Here is a 19,729-nt window from a genome sequence, read left to right as displayed (position 1 = left end):
GGAAATTGTAAAATCGATTTCATCCCTCTGGTGTCTGCGGGCCGCGCGCTTGCGGGCTTCCGTAGGCTCCTCCTTCTATCAGTGACAGCGGTCTGTCACAGAAGTCCGTGTAATGACCGGACTTTAAATGTGTTAATGAGCCCGCAGTACTTATAGCAATGTAAGCCGTGGCTTCACGCACGGATCCCGCAACTGAAATAGAACTGCATGCAGATCACTCATCTTCCGTTGTCCTGGATCCGTACCGTACTGTCTTCTTCCGATCCGGGTCCGGGTCTCGGGGTCATCAGCCTCAGCAGAGGAGCTCAGACAGCCCACTGCCCACACACATCCACCAGCTCCACAGATATAACCCCTCCAGTGTGTCCTGGGTCGGTCTGTTCCACGCAGATCCCCCAGTTTAAATAGAACCGCATGTGGATCACTCATATTAACGTGGTCCACGCACACACGCACGACTGATGCCTGTCACTGACTTATATTGGTATCACTTCTGTGGGCCCAGATACCCAGAAATTTTTTTTAAATAATAATAATAATAATAATAATAATAATAATAATAATAATAATAATAATAAATAAATATTTGTTTTTAATAATTAATTTAGTCCTCTTACTTGCTAAATTTTTCATTCACAAATGTAAGTTCTGTAACACAAAACCAAATATTATTTATTTTTTGAAAGATGTTGAACTTTATTTAAAAGCTGTTAGATAAATTTTGAAACAAAAAGGCAGGTATAAAAAAGGTATAAAAAAACATAAGTATTTGCTCTGATTTGGACATTGTATTATAGTGTAATCCCCCTGGCAAACTTATGTTATTTTCTTGTTGTATACATTGTTTGTATACTCTACTTCATTCAATAAAGATTTAATTAAGAAAAAATAAACTTCTTTCGGTTCATCACGTGATACCATCACAGATTTGAGGTCAGAGCAGTGCCTTGCATTGTTGGGTGCTCACGAAAATGACATGCTGACCTCTGTCGTCTTTTGTAGTTTTACCCAAAAATTGAAATCAAAATCGAAAATCTAATTTTTAGAGGAAAAAATCGGGATTTTTTTTTTTTGCCAAAATCGTGCAGCCCTAGCCTCTACTGAGCTTTAAGTGCTGATTCAGTTTACAGTACGTGTTTAATAGATGACTCCTCATCACATACAGCATATATCAGAAAACTAAAAACAACTGGACTAACTGACAATTGATGAAGCCTGACATATGAAAGTACAGATGCTCTAATACAGTTTTCCTGTTCCAGGTATCTGTTTTCCATTGTTGTCACCTCTGTAGCCTTAGACACATCACTTACCTCTATGGGAAACCGCTCCTACAATAGTCCAAGTAAATAACTGTTTCATCATTATAATGACTCTGTGTTTCCTCTGAGCGGCACATTAGCTCATGATAGTTTCCATTAGCATACCTGAAAAGCCAGCAAGTAAAGTCTTTTACTCTCTTTTCTAGATTCATCTTCAAGTGTAAACTTTTAGAGTTTTGGTTTATTTAACCCTTTAACCCCTGAGACATTATTTCAGGAAAGCATGCTGCTGTGAATTTGCATCTGTTTCAGTGTCATAAAAGCTGCTGTGAGTATATGCTTGTGTTCCTTTTCTTCAGGGCTTTACCGTGTGTTTTTGGTGTCAAAACAGGGTGGAATAACAGAAAAAGATGAAGAGGAATTGAAGTTTTACAGGTTGTAACTAAATAAGGCACTCAGAGGATGTACATCAATAGAGATTTAGGATGTTGAACATGACCTTGAACTGAAACACACTGAACAACAACTAGTATTTGAATTATGTCCCAGTATGGTTTTTGGGCTCTTTTTTCTAAATCAGTCCAAGTGCTTTTTGGCACCTGGTTGAACTGCAAAAAGCAATTACACAGTCAGAACTCGGGAAAAACACAGTAAAAAAGACAAGAAAAGGAAAATCACAACAACACTATAAACAACAGTAAAAACAAAAAACCACAAGGAAAATGGTGTAAGAAAAAAACAAAACAAACAGTTTTTATCGTGAGTCTGTAACACTCACTGCTCTGAGTTTTGGCCCCCGTTACACAGGTGGCGGGTGCAGTGAGCATGCTCAGATGTCTATAGACAGAACAAGGTCTATTCTATCAGCACGTTTTGAAATTTTTCCTATTGAGCAAATGGTTGAATTTTTACGAATATTTGAAATAAATCATACATACAAAAGGAGCACCACAGACATATCTGGGGTTAAAGGGTTAACAAAACACATTTCTTCTTGACTGACAGCTCACTCACAGTTGTGGTTAGCAGGTTCCACTAACATACCTAAATACCTTCTTGTTGTTGTTGTTGTTTCAGACCACTTCACTCAGGTTCTTCACTGTGAACATGAGTGTGTTAGAGACCTCGCCACCCGACCGGGCCGCCTCTCCCCCATGGAGAATTACCTGCCTCTGCATTACGACTACCTGCAATTTGCATACTTCCACAGTGAGTACTTCCAGTGTCATTTACAATAGTAGAAATAGCCTTTTGCAAGGACATTAGCAAAAATATGTCCATAGTTGGCTTAGTACAGACTGAATTTTAATCACTCAGAGAAGATGCACATGAAGCAGAGGCAAGGTGAGATGAGATGACACTTTATCCCTCCATCGGGAAATTACACAGTTAACAGCAGCAACATGCAACAACCAAGTGCAGAGAAAAAGAAGGTAAAAAAAAAAAAACACAAACGAGTTGAGAAATGAAATAAGAGAAAAAGAAGAAATTTGGTATTTATATAAATAAAGAATTAAAATTATTTACATATTTACATTGTGGTTGCACATTCACATGTTGTGATAAAGGGGATGGGGGGTTGGAATGGGGGGTTTTACTGTGAACTGTTATAGAGTCTGATGGCTTAGAAATTGTCAAACAGAACAGCCATTGCAACAACTCCTGCAACGGGGTGTAGACAGGTTCTATCACTCAACAGTGAGCCATACCCTGACATTCACATTGTTTCAGATAAAGCTTTAGTGTCATTATCTGTGTCTGATTGTGTGTGTGTGTGTGTGTGTGTGTGTGTTATGTGGGTGTATCCCTCTAAAGGCGTGGCTCTGTCTATGGTTTGTCTATGTTTATGTGTGGTTTACTTGTATGTACTGTATGTGTTTGTGTACATGTTGTGTATGTGTTCCATTGCTGATGAATTACTGAAAAGCTTTCTTTTTTGAGTGTTGGCTCAACAACAAAGCGTAGTTGGGAAAGACTGAAAGTGTGTGGAGTAGTTGTGAGATCACCAGATTAGACTTAATGATCCATAAGCATGTGGCTCTAATAAACACAGTGGATCTTTGGGTTTTTGCAAACACACTGAGAGCTTTGATTCCAAACAGCCAGAGATGGGTGTGTGTGTGTCTCTGTGTGTTGGAATCTGTCTTTTTGTCTTTGTTTGTGTGTCTGTGGACGGTTGAAAAGCCTCCTCATCCGCCTCTATGATGCACCTCGGCTGAATCTAAAATCAACTGAACTTTAGTTTGTCTTTGCCTTGTACGTCAATATGTTATTATTGCTTCCTTGTGCTTTATTGTAAAACTTATGATGCAAAGATATTAATTAAAAGCTAGTCGTTTTTTTATTTGTTGATTGGAAGGGTTATTAATTTTATTTTCCAGCTGTGGATTCCAGCACATTTTTGTACCAATGCACAATTTATTCCCAGGAAATTATGAACAGGTCTTGGACTAAACCGTATTTTTCCTCAGGCTGGTTTGTGTCTTTAACTAAGACAACTGAGGATTTTATCTCAAGACCAGTCAAGATTCCAAATGCAGGGATATCACTAAACTGTATTGCCAGATTTTTTTTGTTAATATCATTATTGCGATTTGATGTAAAACTTCCTGCTTCAAATGCAGCCAAGGACTTGACTCATTTCTAATTTGAAAAGTTTGGAAAGGAAGCACTGTCTGTCTGGAGGTGATATCTGCCAAATCTACTGAAATAACGTGTCAGCCTAAACTGTAGAAGTTCTTCTGTTAACAACAAAATAAAACACACAGTAGTGAATAAACTCAATTCAGTGCAATGATTGCTGATAACGGCTGAAGCCAAAAACTTTTAGTGAATATTACCCTAAATCCATTTTCCAGCAATTTGTTTCATAGCAAGGTGCACAAGCAGGTCATAGCTAATGATGAATGAATAAGCAGTGTTAGGAGAGATGAAGTTACACAGGTATCACAATTTGGCTAAAAATATGACTTAGGCAATTATGCTATGAGGCTAACGATATATTGAGAGATCTGACAAATGAAATGTTATCTTTTTTTTACATTTCCAAAGTTACAGTTTTTCTTGATAAAACAAGAGTAAACCAAGCAGGCCATAATTCCCTGGCTGTGTATGTGGTCCGGTCTTTCTCCTGACTTTTTCTCAGTTTAGACGGTCTTAACCATAACACTAGTATATATACTAACAGGATGTAGAGAAAACAACAGCCAATTGGGAACACTCAGCTAAGACAGGAAGTCTTTAGTTAACCCTGGGCCTTTACAAGGTAATAAAGGCTGTGTTTGTGTGTGCAGGTAGCCATGGTATTGTAGAACGGAAGATATTTTTAGATACACATGAGTTTGTGTACATGTTTGTCTCTCTGTGGCAAAGAAGACCATAGGAATCACATAAAATAATTTTACAAGACATGAATATTTAAATAAACGAGCAATACCTTCTTCAGAAATGCAATCAGTGAATAGGTCTGTAGGTACAGAGTTGTGTACATGCAGCACGATAGCTCAGTAGGTAACTCTACCAGGTTTTGTTTTCAGGAGGTCGTGGTTTGAATCCCAAGAGAAGTGGCAACCTTGATATTGTTTCACCCAGGGGTGCCCAATCCTGGTCTTCGAGAGCTACTATCCTGCATGTTTTGGATGTTTCCCTCTTCCAGCACACCTGACGGTCATTATCAGGCTTCTGCAGAGCTTGATGATAGGCTTATCATTTGAATCAGGTGTGTTGGAAGAGGGATACATCTAAAACATGCAGGATAGTAACTCTTGAGGACCAGGATTGGATACCCCTGGTTTAGCCCTTACCTTAACTCTTTCAATGCCATGGGCCGATTAAATCGGCTTTACGAATACAACCTTTAAAGTGCCACGGGCCGATCAGATTGGCTTTGGAGAACACGCCATATTTGTGTACAAACAAACCATCCACCCCCATTTCTTTCTCACATTTCGATGACGTTCTTTCTGTGTCCCCCTTTTGAGACCAAGCAGACGGGAATTTGAGGTCATGCGACCGAATAATATTTTTATATCTTTTTAATGTTTCTTATTCTCCGGTGTTTCATCAGAGGGAGCCCTCCATGCCGGGGGGCGGCTGTGGACTCCGGGGGCTGTGGCGCCTTCTCTCACTGGGGTCCGCTCCTTTCTGGTGGGTGGGGGTCCCAGTTGGCCCTCTCCCACTAGTTGGGATGCGGGGCTGTGTTGCTGGTGCCTGGTGGCCGGGGTCGGCAGCTGCCTCCTGGTGCGGATGGCTCCCTGAGACAGCGCCTCCTAAATTGATGTTTTACTTTTACTTGTACATTTTTGTTCTGGTCTACCCGTGATCAGTCAGTCTTCTTAAGTATGTGTGAGCTTGTGGGTTTGCATGTATATGTGTGTGTGTGTGTGTGTGTGTGTGTGTGCGGGTGAGTGGGTGGGTGTGAGTGGGGGGCGGTACTGATTTTTAAACTGATATGTAAAGCACTTTGTGCTACAGTTTTTAATGTATGAAAAGTGCTATATAAATAAAGATTATTATTATTATTATTATTATTATTATTATTATTATAAATTATGCAAATTATGATCAATAATGAATCGGCTGCGTCCGGTGCGTTTTGAATCTAATCAGCAATCGGTCGGATGTTACCGAGCGGTTTCCTGCAGGATTCTTCAAATATTATAAAAACGACGTGAAATACTGAAAAACGGCCAAATTCTGTGGCACTTTTAAGGCTTATTAGCCCCTTAACTGTCTGGCACCGAAAGAGTTAATATTCTATTTTCTCAATGCCATGTGATCTCCCCCACACTACCTTCACCCCTGGTCTAAATGCATTGTCCATATCATCAGTGGAAAAGACATTTGTCAGGGACATGCCTGACTTTAATAATATAATCATGGAAAAATGTACGTGTTTGAAGGATAGACGGGTGAAATTTACATATAAAAAATAAATGACTGAAAACACATACTGTGTATTTTTATTTTAAAGTAATCTTTTAAAATAGTGATGCATGTGCTTTGGCATATCCTAGTGATGATATATGGTTATAGTGTGTCTGAAAACTAACTTGCATACTGTGCCTCACCAATAAATAATTTCACCAGCTGTGTGTGAATGAAGGATGTGTGACGACAAAGAGAATAGATGGTCGTGGTGCACAGACATTCTTACTGTATGGCACAACTGAGTCAGTCACTCTTTGTGTATGATTCCTTAATCATGTTTCTGATGTGAACTGTTTTTTTTTTTTCTCTAGTGGACAGACTAGAGGAGGCACTACAGTGTGCTCTGACCTACCTTTTATTCCATGAAGGGGAGGAGTTTATGACAGACAACGTGGATTACTACAGAGAGATGCTGGGACATGACGGCAAACCACGAGAGGTCAGTCATGAATATCAAAGTTTTCAGTTGGTTGAAATCTGAAAACTTACCTCTGGATGCCACTAATTCCTAAACAATGCACTTCAAAAGAACATTTGAACTGGTTAATCTTGTCATGTTTACAAAGCAATTTTCAAAATCAGAAGTTTAAAGAGTTTAGAAGAAGGAGTAAAAATGAAGACAGGACAATGGAATAGAGGTTTGAATAACAAAAACTAGAATGAACTCCAAAAAAACCTTCATCAGGGTATAATATTTGTAACATATGAAGAGGCAGATAGAAGTGGTGTCAAGGACAAGCAGTGGGTCAGGGAACCGGAACAATGAAGTAAGCAGATGGCTCTCTCACCCAGGGGATACAGGAGACTCGGACATCAACAGGAGAAGAGCTCTTACTCTGGGAAGTCGGTGTTGGTAAGCGCCATGCAGTCACAGGCAGATGAGAGACAGGAATCAGAGATAGATCTAGTGGTCAAAGGCAGGAGGCTGTTAGGTTTACCGGGGCAGAGACAAGGAGACGTGGTCAGGAACTGGTGGGGTCGGAACCAAGGAATCAGTAGTGATGTTACGTGTGACACCAAAGCTTTGAAGCATGTGTCAAAAACAACAAACCAATTTTCTGTGGAGCTTGTAGCAGAGCTTGATTCATTTTTTTTTTGCTGATCACATGACCCACAACATCCAAAGCCTCATTTAACACATACACCACATGACTGGTTCAAACACTGATTCAGTGGTAGCAGCTCACACTTCACTGGTGGTAAATCTGTAAGAATGATTTCATAAGAACATGAACAAAACTAACCAACTAATTAATGAGTCCTCATCACTAAAACCCAATGAAGTAAATGAATGTGAAATGGATGTGAACATGTGTGTGTATATAAGTTGTTAGTATTTTACAACTAGACGTCTGCAGGAGAGACGAGGGTTTATTCAAAACAGGTCGCTTTATTGTTTGAACAGTCTTGGTTACTGTTAGCTGTAACCACACTGAAACAACAGACAGAAAAATTATTGCGCTTCTTAACTGCTGGATCCGTCTCACTCATCCGTGCTCTCTCTGCTTACACCTCTCTCACACACATCGGCTCCCTGGCTCCGCCCCCATACCTTCTCATCCACTCACATGTCCATCACAGCTCCGTACACACTCAATGCATTAGATAGTAACAGTTGCACAAACAGTAACAGAACAATTACTGCAGGGTAGCTACTATACATGTATTTGCTTAGTTCTAGTGATGTGGATAAATCATGCATTGATTTATTCATATATTTAATTGTTTTGTTCATGTTCTCATCAAATCACCCATACAGATTTATCAGCAGTGAAGCATGAGCTGCCACCATTGAATCAGTCTTTGAACCAGACACGTGTTGTATGTGTCAAATGAAGCTTCGGATGTCATGGGTCACATGATCGAAACAAGCTTTGAGTAGTGAACCTTTTTCAATACAACTGTGATGAAAAGGTTCATTACTTCAGAAATGGAAAGGAAAAGGAATCAGGCCAGAAAAGAACACTGGAAAGTCAAACTGCAAGAACAATCTGGCACTGGTTGAATGAACTGGCAGAGTTTATGCTGGTCAGCTGATTAGGCACACCTGGGAGCACCAGGTGGAACAGATAAGGCTGGTGAGGTGAGGGGAGGTGAGGGGGAGGACAGCAGCAGAGCAGACTGTGACAGAAAGATATGAGACCTGAACCAAAAATGCTTAGGATTAAAGGTGAAATATTCCAATCTGGCCAGTTTACCTGTTGATGACGATGTACCATTGGCCCTGTGGATAATTAGCTGAGGCTTCAATCACATGTATCACTGTGAGCTAATTATGTTTGTTTCCTGAAGACACCAAACTTTCTCCTAGTGTTTATGACAGTTATGCTTGTGGTTCAGTAGAATGGAATTCAGAGATTCAGAGATTTCAGCAGAGGAAAGAGCTACACCGCCTGGCCAAAAAAAAGTCACCACCAAATAAAAAAGTCACACACTCTAATATTTTGTTGGACCGCCTTTAGTGTTGATTATGACACACATTCGCTATGGCATTGTTTTGATAAACTTCTGCAATGTCACAAGATTTATTTCCATCCAATGTTGCTTTAGTTTTTCCACCAAGATCTTGTACTGATGATGGGAGAGCGAAAGTTCTCCTAAATCAGTAAGGTACAAATATAAACAATGGATCATTGGATATGCAGCTATACAGCCCCAACTAATAGTAGCTGTGAACTGCGGTGGTGCATGCCTGTGTAAAATTATATGCAAAAGGATGGATGACTGGATGATCTAAGGCTGTAGCCTGTTGCGTCCACAGAACTGTTATATCAGTATACAGGTACACACCATTCAGTCCTTGTGCAGAAGGCCCGGCAGTTGGATCTCACCCAGTGATCCATTGTTTACGTTGGTACCTTACCGATTTAGGAGAAATTTCAAAATTCACTTGAAATTCATGAAAAAATAAAGATTTGATGAAGTGAAATGACTAAAGGTCTTTCTTTTGAAGAATAAATGTAATAAATGTGTGTGTCTTGGTCATAGAGTCACAGGTTTATGAATGACCATAGGTCAGTTAATGCCTGTTACTGGAAGCTAATTTAATAACGTTAAAACTGGAGTATAATATATGAATGTTTTTGTCAGACGTCTGGCATAAACCTTTTAACAAAATTAAGTAAAGATTGACAAATTAAGTGGAAAAAGCTTTGAAATAACATAACCAGGAGTTGGGGGAGGACTTTTGGAAAGGAGACAGAATTTATATAACAAAAAAAAAGGCAAACAATTTTCTACGAAAAAGTGTGTATTGGAGGGAAAAGGACGAGACAGGAGGCAGGAGGCTCTGCTGTGGTTCTTGGATGAACCTGATATTTGCTGTTTGGCAGGAGCTGCCTCTTGAAGTTTACTTTTTTCCTCAGATATGTTCTCCATTCAGCTGGAGGTTTTACACCATCTATGTGTTTACGACAACACTGTTTTTTTCATTCAGGAAGGATTATTTCCTTGCCCCCTAGTGTTCGTGACACTTGAAATAATTAACAGTTTGAATGTGAAAATATTTAAGTCTGGCTTCATATCATCCACCTCTGCACTGTAAATGTGTCCTTTCTAAACTGTGATCAGAGGGTTTAAGTCAAGCAGCACCTTGTTTCAGTCCCACTTACTCTGCCTCTTTTTCCTAGAAAGCTGCTCCTCATTAAATGGAGTGCAGCTCCCAGCAGGACTGTGAATGTTTGAGTGTTCCTGACGTTGCATATGTGTGTGAGATAAAGACAGCCTCTCAGCCAACGTGTTGTAGCTCATGCTTGTGTTTTTTTACTCATAGCTTACATTTTTCGAGGCCTCAATTCTTTCCAGTCCCTGTTAGTTTACAGTTCAGGCCTTGGCCGGGAGACCACCACTCCTCTCTGCATCCTCTCTTCCATCGGCCTTGGGGAGCTCATTTAGTCAGACCTAGATCTCGGTGCCAGCTCCGACCGGACTCACCTGCCAAAAAAAGTCCAACCTTTCAGGACCTGAAGAGGGGGAGGAGGAGGAGGAAAAGTCATGTCAGAGTGCCTACAGAAGTCAATTTTGGGGGATATTTTTATTTAATGGAGCCTGAAAAGAATGCTTATTTTGTTAAACCAGCACAAGTCAAACACCACTGGCTGCTCATGTTTCATAATCTCATTATAATTGCTTAGGAACTTTAAAGCAGGTCTCCACTCCTCACACACACACAGAAATACACTCCACTGGCTTGTATGTAGTCCTATGTTGTTAATGCTGCGTTGTCACAGTTGGTCAAAGTCATTGTGGTTTCAAAAGGCAAGTTATCCTACTGAATGGGAGTGTTAAGTTTGAATGCAAAGATGAAAACAGAAAAATTGAGAAGTGCTGTTGTGCGTTTATGTAGAAACACACCTTTGTCTTTTTGTAGCAGTAAATTACATATCATTTCAACAGTTAAAGCCTTTTCACATAGGAATAGTCTAACCTGTTAACCTCTGGTCATTTGGACTTTAACTCCCTACATCTGCGTTTTAAGCAGCCCATTCACACAGGATAAGCAAAGTTAGCTTTTTATTCAAATTTACTGACATTTTTTCATGTCCTCATATCAAGGACATATTCATCATTTACGGACAACAGTTGAAAGACAGCAAGTTCTTTACTGGAGCCATCATCATGTCATATACTGCATCATCTTCTGAGATGTTGCTTTTCAGAAGTTTGCTCTTTCAGTGAATATCTATGTGTATACACTGAACAAAAATATAAACCAACACTTGTTTTTGCTCCCATTTTTCATGAGCTGAACTCAAAGATCTAAGACTTTTTCTATGTTCACAAAAGGTCTATTTCTCTCAAATATTGTTAGAAATCTGTTGAAATCTGTGTTAGTGAGCACTTCTCCTTTGCCGCGATAATCTATCCATCTCACAGGTGTGGCATATTAAGATGCTGATTAGACAGCATGAGTATTGCACAGATGTGCCTTAGGCTGGCCACAATAAAAGGCCACTCTAAAATCTGCAGTTTTACTCTGTTTGGGGGGGGGGGGTCCGGGGATGTCAGTATCTGGTGTGATCACCATTTGCCTTATGCAGTGCAACACATCTCCTTTGCATATAGTTGATCAGGTTATTGATTGTGGCCTGTGGAATGTTGGTCCACTCCTATTCAATGGCTGTGCAAAGCTGCGTCTTTGGTTTGGTTGTTTGGTTATGCAAATCTATTGTTGCACCAGCTGTCTGGGTGGCTGGTCTCAGACAGTCTTGGAAGTGAAGATGATGGATGTGGAGGTCCTGGGCTGATGTGGTTACATGTGGTTTGTGGTTGTGAGGCCGGCTGGATGTACTACCAAATTCTCTGAAACGCCTTTGGAGATGGGTTATGGTAGAGAAATGAACATTCAATTCACGGCCAACACCTCTGGTGGACATTCCTGCAGTCAGCATGCCAATTGCACGCTCCCTCAAAACATGCAAAGTCTGTGGCATTGTGCTGTGTGATAAAACTGTACATTTTATAGTGGCTTTTTATTGTGGCCAGCCTAAGGCACACCTGTGCAATGATCATGCTGTCTAATCAGCATTTTGATATGCCACACCTGAGAGGTGGATGGATTATCTCGGCAAAGGAGAAGTGCTCACTAACACAGATTTAGACAGATTTCTGAACAATATTTGAGAGAAATAGACCTTTTGTGTACATAGAAAAACTCTTAGCTCTTTGAGTTCAACTCATGAAAAATGGGAGCAAAAACAAAAGTGTTGGTTTATATTTTTGTTCAGTGTATCAGGACATAAACCTCCTGAGTCAGTCAGAGAAGACATCATGCCTAGTCCCCACAGTACAGGCCTGTGGGTGCATTGTTATGGTCTGGGGTTGGTTCAGTTGGTTCAGGTCTAAGTTCAGGAAACATTATGTGTCCATAAAATGAGTTCAGCCGAACCTGAATAAATTGAATGACCAGGACTGAACATTAGTGGAATTTCTTCTTAAAAGAATGGTTATCTGCTATTTTCAGATAACCATCCTCCATGATAAAAATGATTCATCAGGATCAAATTGTGAAAGATTGATCATGGAACATGAGACGTCATTTTCACACATGAATTGGAAACCAGAGACCTGAACCACAGAGTCCAGACCTGAATCACATGGAGCATGTTTGGGATGCGATGGAAAAAACTTCACACAGCAGTCTGACTCTCCATCATCATCATCATCATCAATAATACTAATAATAATAATAATAATAAAAGAAAAAATAATAATGTGATTTTGGATGAGGAAATATATATTGCAAGATTTATTGTGACATTGCAAGGCCTCAGCAAACACATCACATAATCAAATTAAATTATGTAATTATTAGCCATGTTGTGTATATTTATATTCGTCTTGTAAATAATGCAATGCTTTTAGCAGTTCACATGCAACTGTTAGTAACTCATTGCTAGAACTCCTGATATATGCAAAGTAGCAACTTGTCTTGTAGGTTGTGATTTGTTGTGTAGTATTCCACTGGCATTTCAGGTCAAAGCCAATATTGAAAAATGAATCAGCAGTGTCAGGAGAGTATAGTTATGCAGACATCACAATTTGGCCAAAAATATGACTTAGGCAATTATGTTATGAGGCTAACGATTTGTTTTAAATGAAAAAAAGTATAACATGACTTCAATTCAAGCAGATAATCTTCATCTAAAGGCAGCAGTGTTCTGGCATGTCTTGCCACCCAATTCATTGATGTCAACTTAGCACTTTTGTTGCTGGATTTAGCAACTTTTCAGACTACCCTTGCAACAAATTTAGCTACTTTTAAAATGTGTTTGGAAACTTTTTAGAAACTTGTACTGACTTTTAGGACAGCCAATAGCTACTTTCCTTACTTAGGAGTTGGCAACACTGACCCAGTCATGGCAGAGGGAAGTGTTCTGGTGGGAAAGTGACATTTACACACATATGTACTTTATGAGTGTATGAGTGTGTATGTGAAACCAAGCCTATTTTCTGTCCTTGTCTTTCTTGTCAGTGCATATACACCCACCAAAAGGCAAAGCAGCTTCATTGTTCTTGTATTTTCAAGCTTGAGAAACACCAGACTTTGCTTTCATTCATGCCCTTTTAAGAAACAGTAGTAAAAAAATGTTCCCCTGTTGAATGCCAGAGGACAAGGAGAAAGTAAGAGGCCATCACACTCCATTAATCCTGGCACTGATGTAAGAGGGCGAGGAAAAGAAATAGTCACTGTAGCTGGGTTTCCATTGCCCTCAGAAATGCGCAAAATATAAATTGCACAATATAAAACTGGTAATGGAAACACTGAAATGTCGCAAAAACTGTCAAAGATTGCAAAAAAGTTTTTACGCTCTCATGAGGTGGTTTTTAAGACGTTTCAATATAGCAGTATAGCTCAAAAGTGCAATGGAAACACATTTTGCGCATTTTCACACATCTGTGCATGGTGGTTTTGCTCAGGCCAAACGTCCCTTGGTCACTTGGAAATTCTGAATCCACATCTCGTTGGTGAATTCCTGATGTACAATTCTCTCCCAGAAATCTATTCTGCGTGGCTGCTGCCATAAATAAGGATTTTGCCTTGGGATGATTATGCGTTACCTTCTTGTTTTGTTTAAGACAGTCACTGCAATAGCGGTAGATGCAACCGACACTACAGTGGCAACACCGTGGAGGTTTTGCATCAAACTCAGTGCGTCCATCTTCCTTTAACGAGCATCTTGCGAGAACTATATAGTGTTTTACAAGAATTACGACATGTCGTGAGACAGGACTTGACTAGAATCACGCATCAGAAGCCAAACACTCCTCAATGAAAACACCTATAAGTAGCAATTGTATTTTGTCCAAATTGTAGAAATATCACTTTTATTTTGTGGAAAACTGTCATGGAAACCCAGCTAGTGGTTCTCTTCATTGGACCGTGAAGGAGACATGGCAGAGCTCCAATGTGCTTTCAGGGTTTGGAGAACTAATGCCAAACTGGTATGACTCTGTTAATATCTGCATCACTACTGTATGTACAAGCAAGAAACAACTCTACAAAGTGCCTGCAAGTTTATATTATCCTTAAGTAGCACATTTTAGAAGTTTATGTTGCAGGTTTCTATTAAGAAGAATGGCAAAACAAATAAGTGTTGAAGTTGGCAGCTTCAACAAGTTTGCTTTAATAATAATAAAAAAAAAGAGGCAGAAAGATTTAAAAGGTACCGGTTTTAATTAAAAAATAACGGCTTGAGGCATTTTTATGGGCGCAGTTAGTGGTTTTCTGCAGCTGCTAAAAGTTCATTAGTGGTGGTGGAATGTAAATGTGAAAGTACTTTTACTCAAATACCGTACTTCTGTGCACAGATTTAGTTTACTTTCCGTTTGGAGAATTCTACTCAAAGTGAAAAGGTAATTAATAACAGCGTGTCAAAAATGACATTTTGATATTCTCTTCTTGGAATATTAATTCTTTCTAGATTCTTTTTCACCAGATGTCAGATGTTCCTAATTTACTTGTTAACTCTGATGTTTTTCAAGTCACACATATTATAGACACTGGCATTTCATTACGTTGTCACCAGTGGAATGAGAATAATTTCTAAAGTTATACAATATGATGCACTGCTGCAGATTAAACTACACAAAAGTATATAAACTGATTCAAATGAGCAAAACCTTAAACACGTAACGCAGTAAAATATTACATACTAATGCAGCAATAAAATCAATCAAAAATACCAGATATAAGAGTAAAACAGTGACATAGACCATTTTACATTCTGGTGAAATTTTGATACACATTTTAAATTTATACTTTTACTTAAGGTTTACTTGTAGCAGGGCATTTTAGGTAAATGATCAGAGTGTTCTTCCTTTTTATGGCAGTTGTATATATTTCTAGGAACAGATATTGGACCCCTTCCATAAACCTTGCTTTGTCCTGTTTGTGTCTGTGAATCAACAGGAGGTTGCCTGGTACCTGAGGAGGCACAAACAGGAATTGGAGCTGCTTCTCATCGGCAGCAAAACCATGGGTGTTGAATTCACCGAAGGGGTGAGTCACCAGAGCTCAACATTAACCTCAAATGCTTTTCATTTCCACAAACTCAAAGCAGGCTGCGAGTACTTACAGATAGAGCAGGGCCCACATGACCAATTTTTACCCAGAAATGAAATGAAATTGAGTGTAATTTAACGGCCACTTATTTGTAAGCCACTCCACATGTTTGTGATGAAGAGCAGATCTCCTGCTGGGACTGAACGGCCTTAATGTGGCTCAGAGACACCAACAGGTGTTTGACTGGGACAGACCTTAGCTTTTCAACCAACAGCGCCTTCAGCTGGACAAAACCACATATGACATGTTTTTCATTCTATGGGGCTCAGCATGGTTTTAAATGTTTGAGTATTTAGACGATTTTTTTAATGAATAAATGAAACAAAATGAGTCAATTCTTTTTTTTATTTATTTATTTGCTTGTTTGTTTATTTATTATAAATTAATATGTTTCATAATACCAGTGCTATAAAATTATTAACCAGTTACAGGTTTTTTCATGTTTTTCTTTCAGAATTACTGGGGCACCAGTTACATTTATTTATTTATACATTAATATATGTATGTATGTATGTATGTATGTATGTTACTTATTTGTTTGTTTGTTTGTTTGTTTGTTTACTTACTTACTTATTTACTTATTTATCTATTTATTACAAATGTATATATTTCGTGTGCTGTAGAAGTATTAGCCTGTTACAGATTTTTTTTTTTCATGTTTTTCCTGCAGAATTACTGGAGCAGCACAGGTGGAAGAGATGACTCCAACAGGTAAAAACCATCATAAAACTTATAAAATAAAATAAGTCAAACTTGTGTGTTCAGTATAACAAGTCTGCAACACTGATTATTATCAAAGCGGTTAAATAGTTCCACCGTTAATAATAGTTATGAAATAATCTGATACTAACAAATACTTTTAATAAATGATGTTGGAAAAAAGAAACCCAAATATTGAAATAGTAATTTCTTACACTTGTTGACCAGAATCTTTTTTGAAAAAACAATATTATGTGCATCAGCTACTTGTACAAAGTATAAAACCATCCAAAATATTTTGTAAATCATGTAAGAGAAGAAGAGGCAGACATGCATTTCAACATGTTGCAGTGGTCTAATAACACTGGTCTTAAAGTAAAATGCCTCCAGAATAAAGATAGTGAAACTTTATCAAGTTTTCGTCACTAATAATGAAAAATTTATTCAAATATGCTGGTTGACAGTTTCCAAGATACAGTCTTGGGTCAAAATGTGAAATAATGAGAGAATGGGTTTTACTCCAAAGGTTTGTCTCAGATCTACTAGATCGACTTCAAAACACTGTCTGTACATTACAATCCATTCTCTTTACAGGCTCTTTATACTGGAACATTGATACATTTTCTGCATTTATTTATTTAACCTTTATTTAACCAGGAAGTCCCTTGAGATAAAAATTTCTATTTCAAGGGAGACCTGACCAAGAGGCACATCAGTACAATACAAAATAGATTTGAATTCAGGGTAATGAAATGCTGCAGCTGCAGTGAGTTTTGCAAATTGTTCCATGACCACGGTCCAGTGTATAATTCCACATAAATAAATGTATCATACACATTGAAAATATCAGATAACCATCACTCTTGTCATGTGTTTCCTAGTTCATCTTATCAAAGTATGTGAGATTTAGCACATTTAATCTCTGAGGCAGATAGTTTCTAGAAAATTGCAGACCAGTGTAATTATTTCCTAAGATGCTGATGCTAAAAATCTGTACTCTTACCCAGGATTCCCTCTGGTACTGATGGCTGGATGGAGTATGTTCCCATTTCAGAGAAGAAGAACATTAATATAACTGCTGACCAACCACTCAAAGAAGGTAAGGCCATGATTATCAGGATCCCACTGAAGTCAAAACTATGAGGAGAAAATCCTTAGTGCTCATATTAACGTGGGCCGACCCCTCTGGTTGAGCGTCTTTAACATGGGATGATTTGCTGTGATCTGTGCAGGTGGTCCTCTGGTCTATGACAGTGTGCAGCTGGTGCAGAACTCTGCAGCCTTGAACGGGACCCAGAGGGTTCTGCTGGATAGTGTTATATCTGAGGATGAGTGCTCCCAGCTCAGACACCTGGCACATGTAAGAACACCACAGCACTTTAATGAAGTTGCAGATCAGTGAGTAGCCTCAGCAGCTGCTAAGAGGGAAGTTACACTTCATTTTATGAATAAATAGCCATGAGTGTGTTTGCAGCCGAGGTACCTCCATCACTCTATTTGTCTGTCTGCCAGGAGGATTGCATTAAAACTGCTGCACTGATTTTCACTTAACCTTGGTTAGCGTGGGCCAAGGACAAACCCCTTAATATCTGAAGAAGATCCACAAAAAGGGGCAGAGCCTGGAATTGTCTTTTAGGGCTGAAACTAATGACTATTTCAATAGTCGACAAGTCAGATTATCAACTGCAAAAAAAAAAAAAAGCCCATCATTTATGTTTATTACAACAATAAAATATGTTTTCTTTCCTTTAAAAAGAACATTTGGTGCACAACAATTAGAATGCATAGCAAAGTTGTTTACACAAATATTCAATTCAATATTCAACAATATTGCAGCAGCAATAAAATATTTTTTCAATTGAACAAAAGTACATTTTGTGCAGAACAGTTACAGAAAAGTTAAACAAACAACGAAATACTCAAGAGCTACAGTTTGCAGTAAAATAAACAATTTTCCTTAAACAAAAGTGCATGACATGGGTAACAACCCGTCAACGACTAAATTAGTTATTAGACTACTTGTCAACTAGTCAACTAGTCATTGCAGCCCTATGGTCTTTTATTTTCTTTACTTGATTATGCAACTGAAGAAAAAGTTCTGAAATTCCAAGTGTAAACGTAGCCTTCGGGTCTTCTCTGTGTGAATGGAGTCCACACCTGTTTCATGAAAACAGTTTAATACCAGTGAGATTACTTCTGTGATGATCTTGAAGATCCAGAGAAAAATTCCGCAAATAATTACTTATAATTTCTAACCTTTTATGTCTCTTCTTAATTATATCAGGGAAACCACAGATAAAAAGCAGCAAAACTCACTCATCATCTCCAAAACTAACTGTCATAAACAGCAGGATAATGTTAGAGAAATGATGTCAATGGTTCTCAGTGATGTATGTGATCAAACTTTAAACTACTGCACACAAAAATAGCTGATATGTTTTCATCAATGGTGAACTGGTTTGCTCATCTTTGGAAACAGTTAAAGAAATAAAATTGACCAAATACCTACTGACTAATTACATTTAAGTCCTTTGTTATCATAGCTTTTTTTGTTTTGTTTTATGTAACTTTTATTTAACCAGGAAAAAAGCTCATTGAGATTAAAAATCTCTTTTTCAAGAGTGTCCTGGCCAAGACAAGAGCAGCAGAAGTTACACAAAATAAAAAACACAGCCATACATCCACACTAAAAATATACATGAAACACAATAAAACTCAGTTCTAAAACCATACATAAATCACTAAACTAAGAATATACTTATAAAACACCATCAATAATTTGAAAGGTACTACAACTATAATTAACAATGTGCATCCCAAAGTACAATCTGATTCAGTCAGTTAGAAAAACATCTATGTCCAGGTTTATCCTTTTCCCATTCATTTAAAAAAATTTTTTTTGTTTTGCTTTGTTGTTTTTTTTCTTTTTAACTTCTTGTCCAGCATCATAACAGCAGAATTGTAGTCTGGCTGCCTTTTTGTGCTGAACAAATTAGCTTTGCCAAGGGAAACTTCATAAAGTATATGAGGCTCCCCTTGATATTCTGCTGTCTTTAGTTTGAGTTTCGTTGAACCACATTTCGATGTCGGACCTGACATAAAATGACTTTGAATGTATTTAAATAGACCAGTTCCTTTAGTTTTTTCTCCTTCTGTAGGTTGTTCCAGGCAGTGGAATAGAAAATTTAAACGCTTTTTGTCCTACTTCTGTCCTGACTTTTGGGACTTGTAAAGATAACAGATGTGGGACCAGAGACTGTAGTTATTAAAGTAATTCCAACAGATGTAGACCAGTTAATATGATGGAAGCAGAAATAAAATACATTTGAAGATTAAAGAACACCAGACTGTTTGTTTGTTTGTTTGTTTGTTTTATTATTTGCAAACAAATGACATTTGACAAAAGGAGAACAACCAAGGTGCAATGTAAAAAACAGACACTCAACTAACGTAACTGTTACAGATATGAGACAATACAACACACGTGTTAACAGACTTAGACAGACAACAGAGAAAACAGACAACAGATTAGATATTTGTTGATAAAGGGGAAGGGGGGAGGGTTGGGGGTGGTGGAAAAGGGGTAAAGGGGGAGAAAGGTGCCTGTATTGTGTGTTTGTGAGAATATACATATATATATAGTGTGTGTGTGTGTGTGTGTGAATATATATATGTATGTATGTATTTATGTGTATATATATATATATATATATGTATATATATATATATATATATATATATATATATATATATATATATATATATATATATATAT

At 38.2% G+C, this 19,729-nt stretch overlaps 1 protein-coding gene and 1 long non-coding RNA gene across 2 annotated transcripts in view; one reads left to right on the top strand and one right to left on the bottom strand.

Moving 5' to 3' along the window:
- Window positions 1–19,729, top strand: part of p3h2 (prolyl 3-hydroxylase 2) — a 122,397-nt gene that overhangs the window by 97,107 nt on the left and 5,561 nt on the right. Inside the window, exons 4-9 of the mRNA XM_030133176.1 lie at window positions 2,340–2,471; window positions 6,503–6,630; window positions 15,103–15,192; window positions 15,926–15,966; window positions 16,962–17,053; window positions 17,187–17,314. Coding sequence (XP_029989036.1) covers window positions 2,340–2,471; window positions 6,503–6,630; window positions 15,103–15,192; window positions 15,926–15,966; window positions 16,962–17,053; window positions 17,187–17,314 — 611 coding nt within the window. The remainder of the gene's footprint in view (window positions 1–2,339; window positions 2,472–6,502; window positions 6,631–15,102; window positions 15,193–15,925; window positions 15,967–16,961; window positions 17,054–17,186; window positions 17,315–19,729) is intronic.
- LOC115418658 (uncharacterized) lies at window positions 2,875–16,568 on the bottom strand. Its single transcript, XR_003935339.1, has 3 exons — window positions 16,507–16,568; window positions 16,201–16,217; window positions 2,875–2,885 (listed from the first exon to the last, which is right to left on the bottom strand). It is a non-coding gene; the product is annotated as an uncharacterized LOC115418658 (long non-coding RNA).

The sequence above is a fragment of the Sphaeramia orbicularis genome, chromosome 4, assembly GCF_902148855.1.
Source record: "Sphaeramia orbicularis chromosome 4, fSphaOr1.1, whole genome shotgun sequence".
Lineage (NCBI taxonomy): Eukaryota > Metazoa > Chordata > Actinopteri > Kurtiformes > Apogonidae > Sphaeramia > Sphaeramia orbicularis.
The sequence above is the reverse complement of the archived record's forward strand: the minus strand, read 5'-3'. Positions and strand labels throughout refer to the sequence as shown.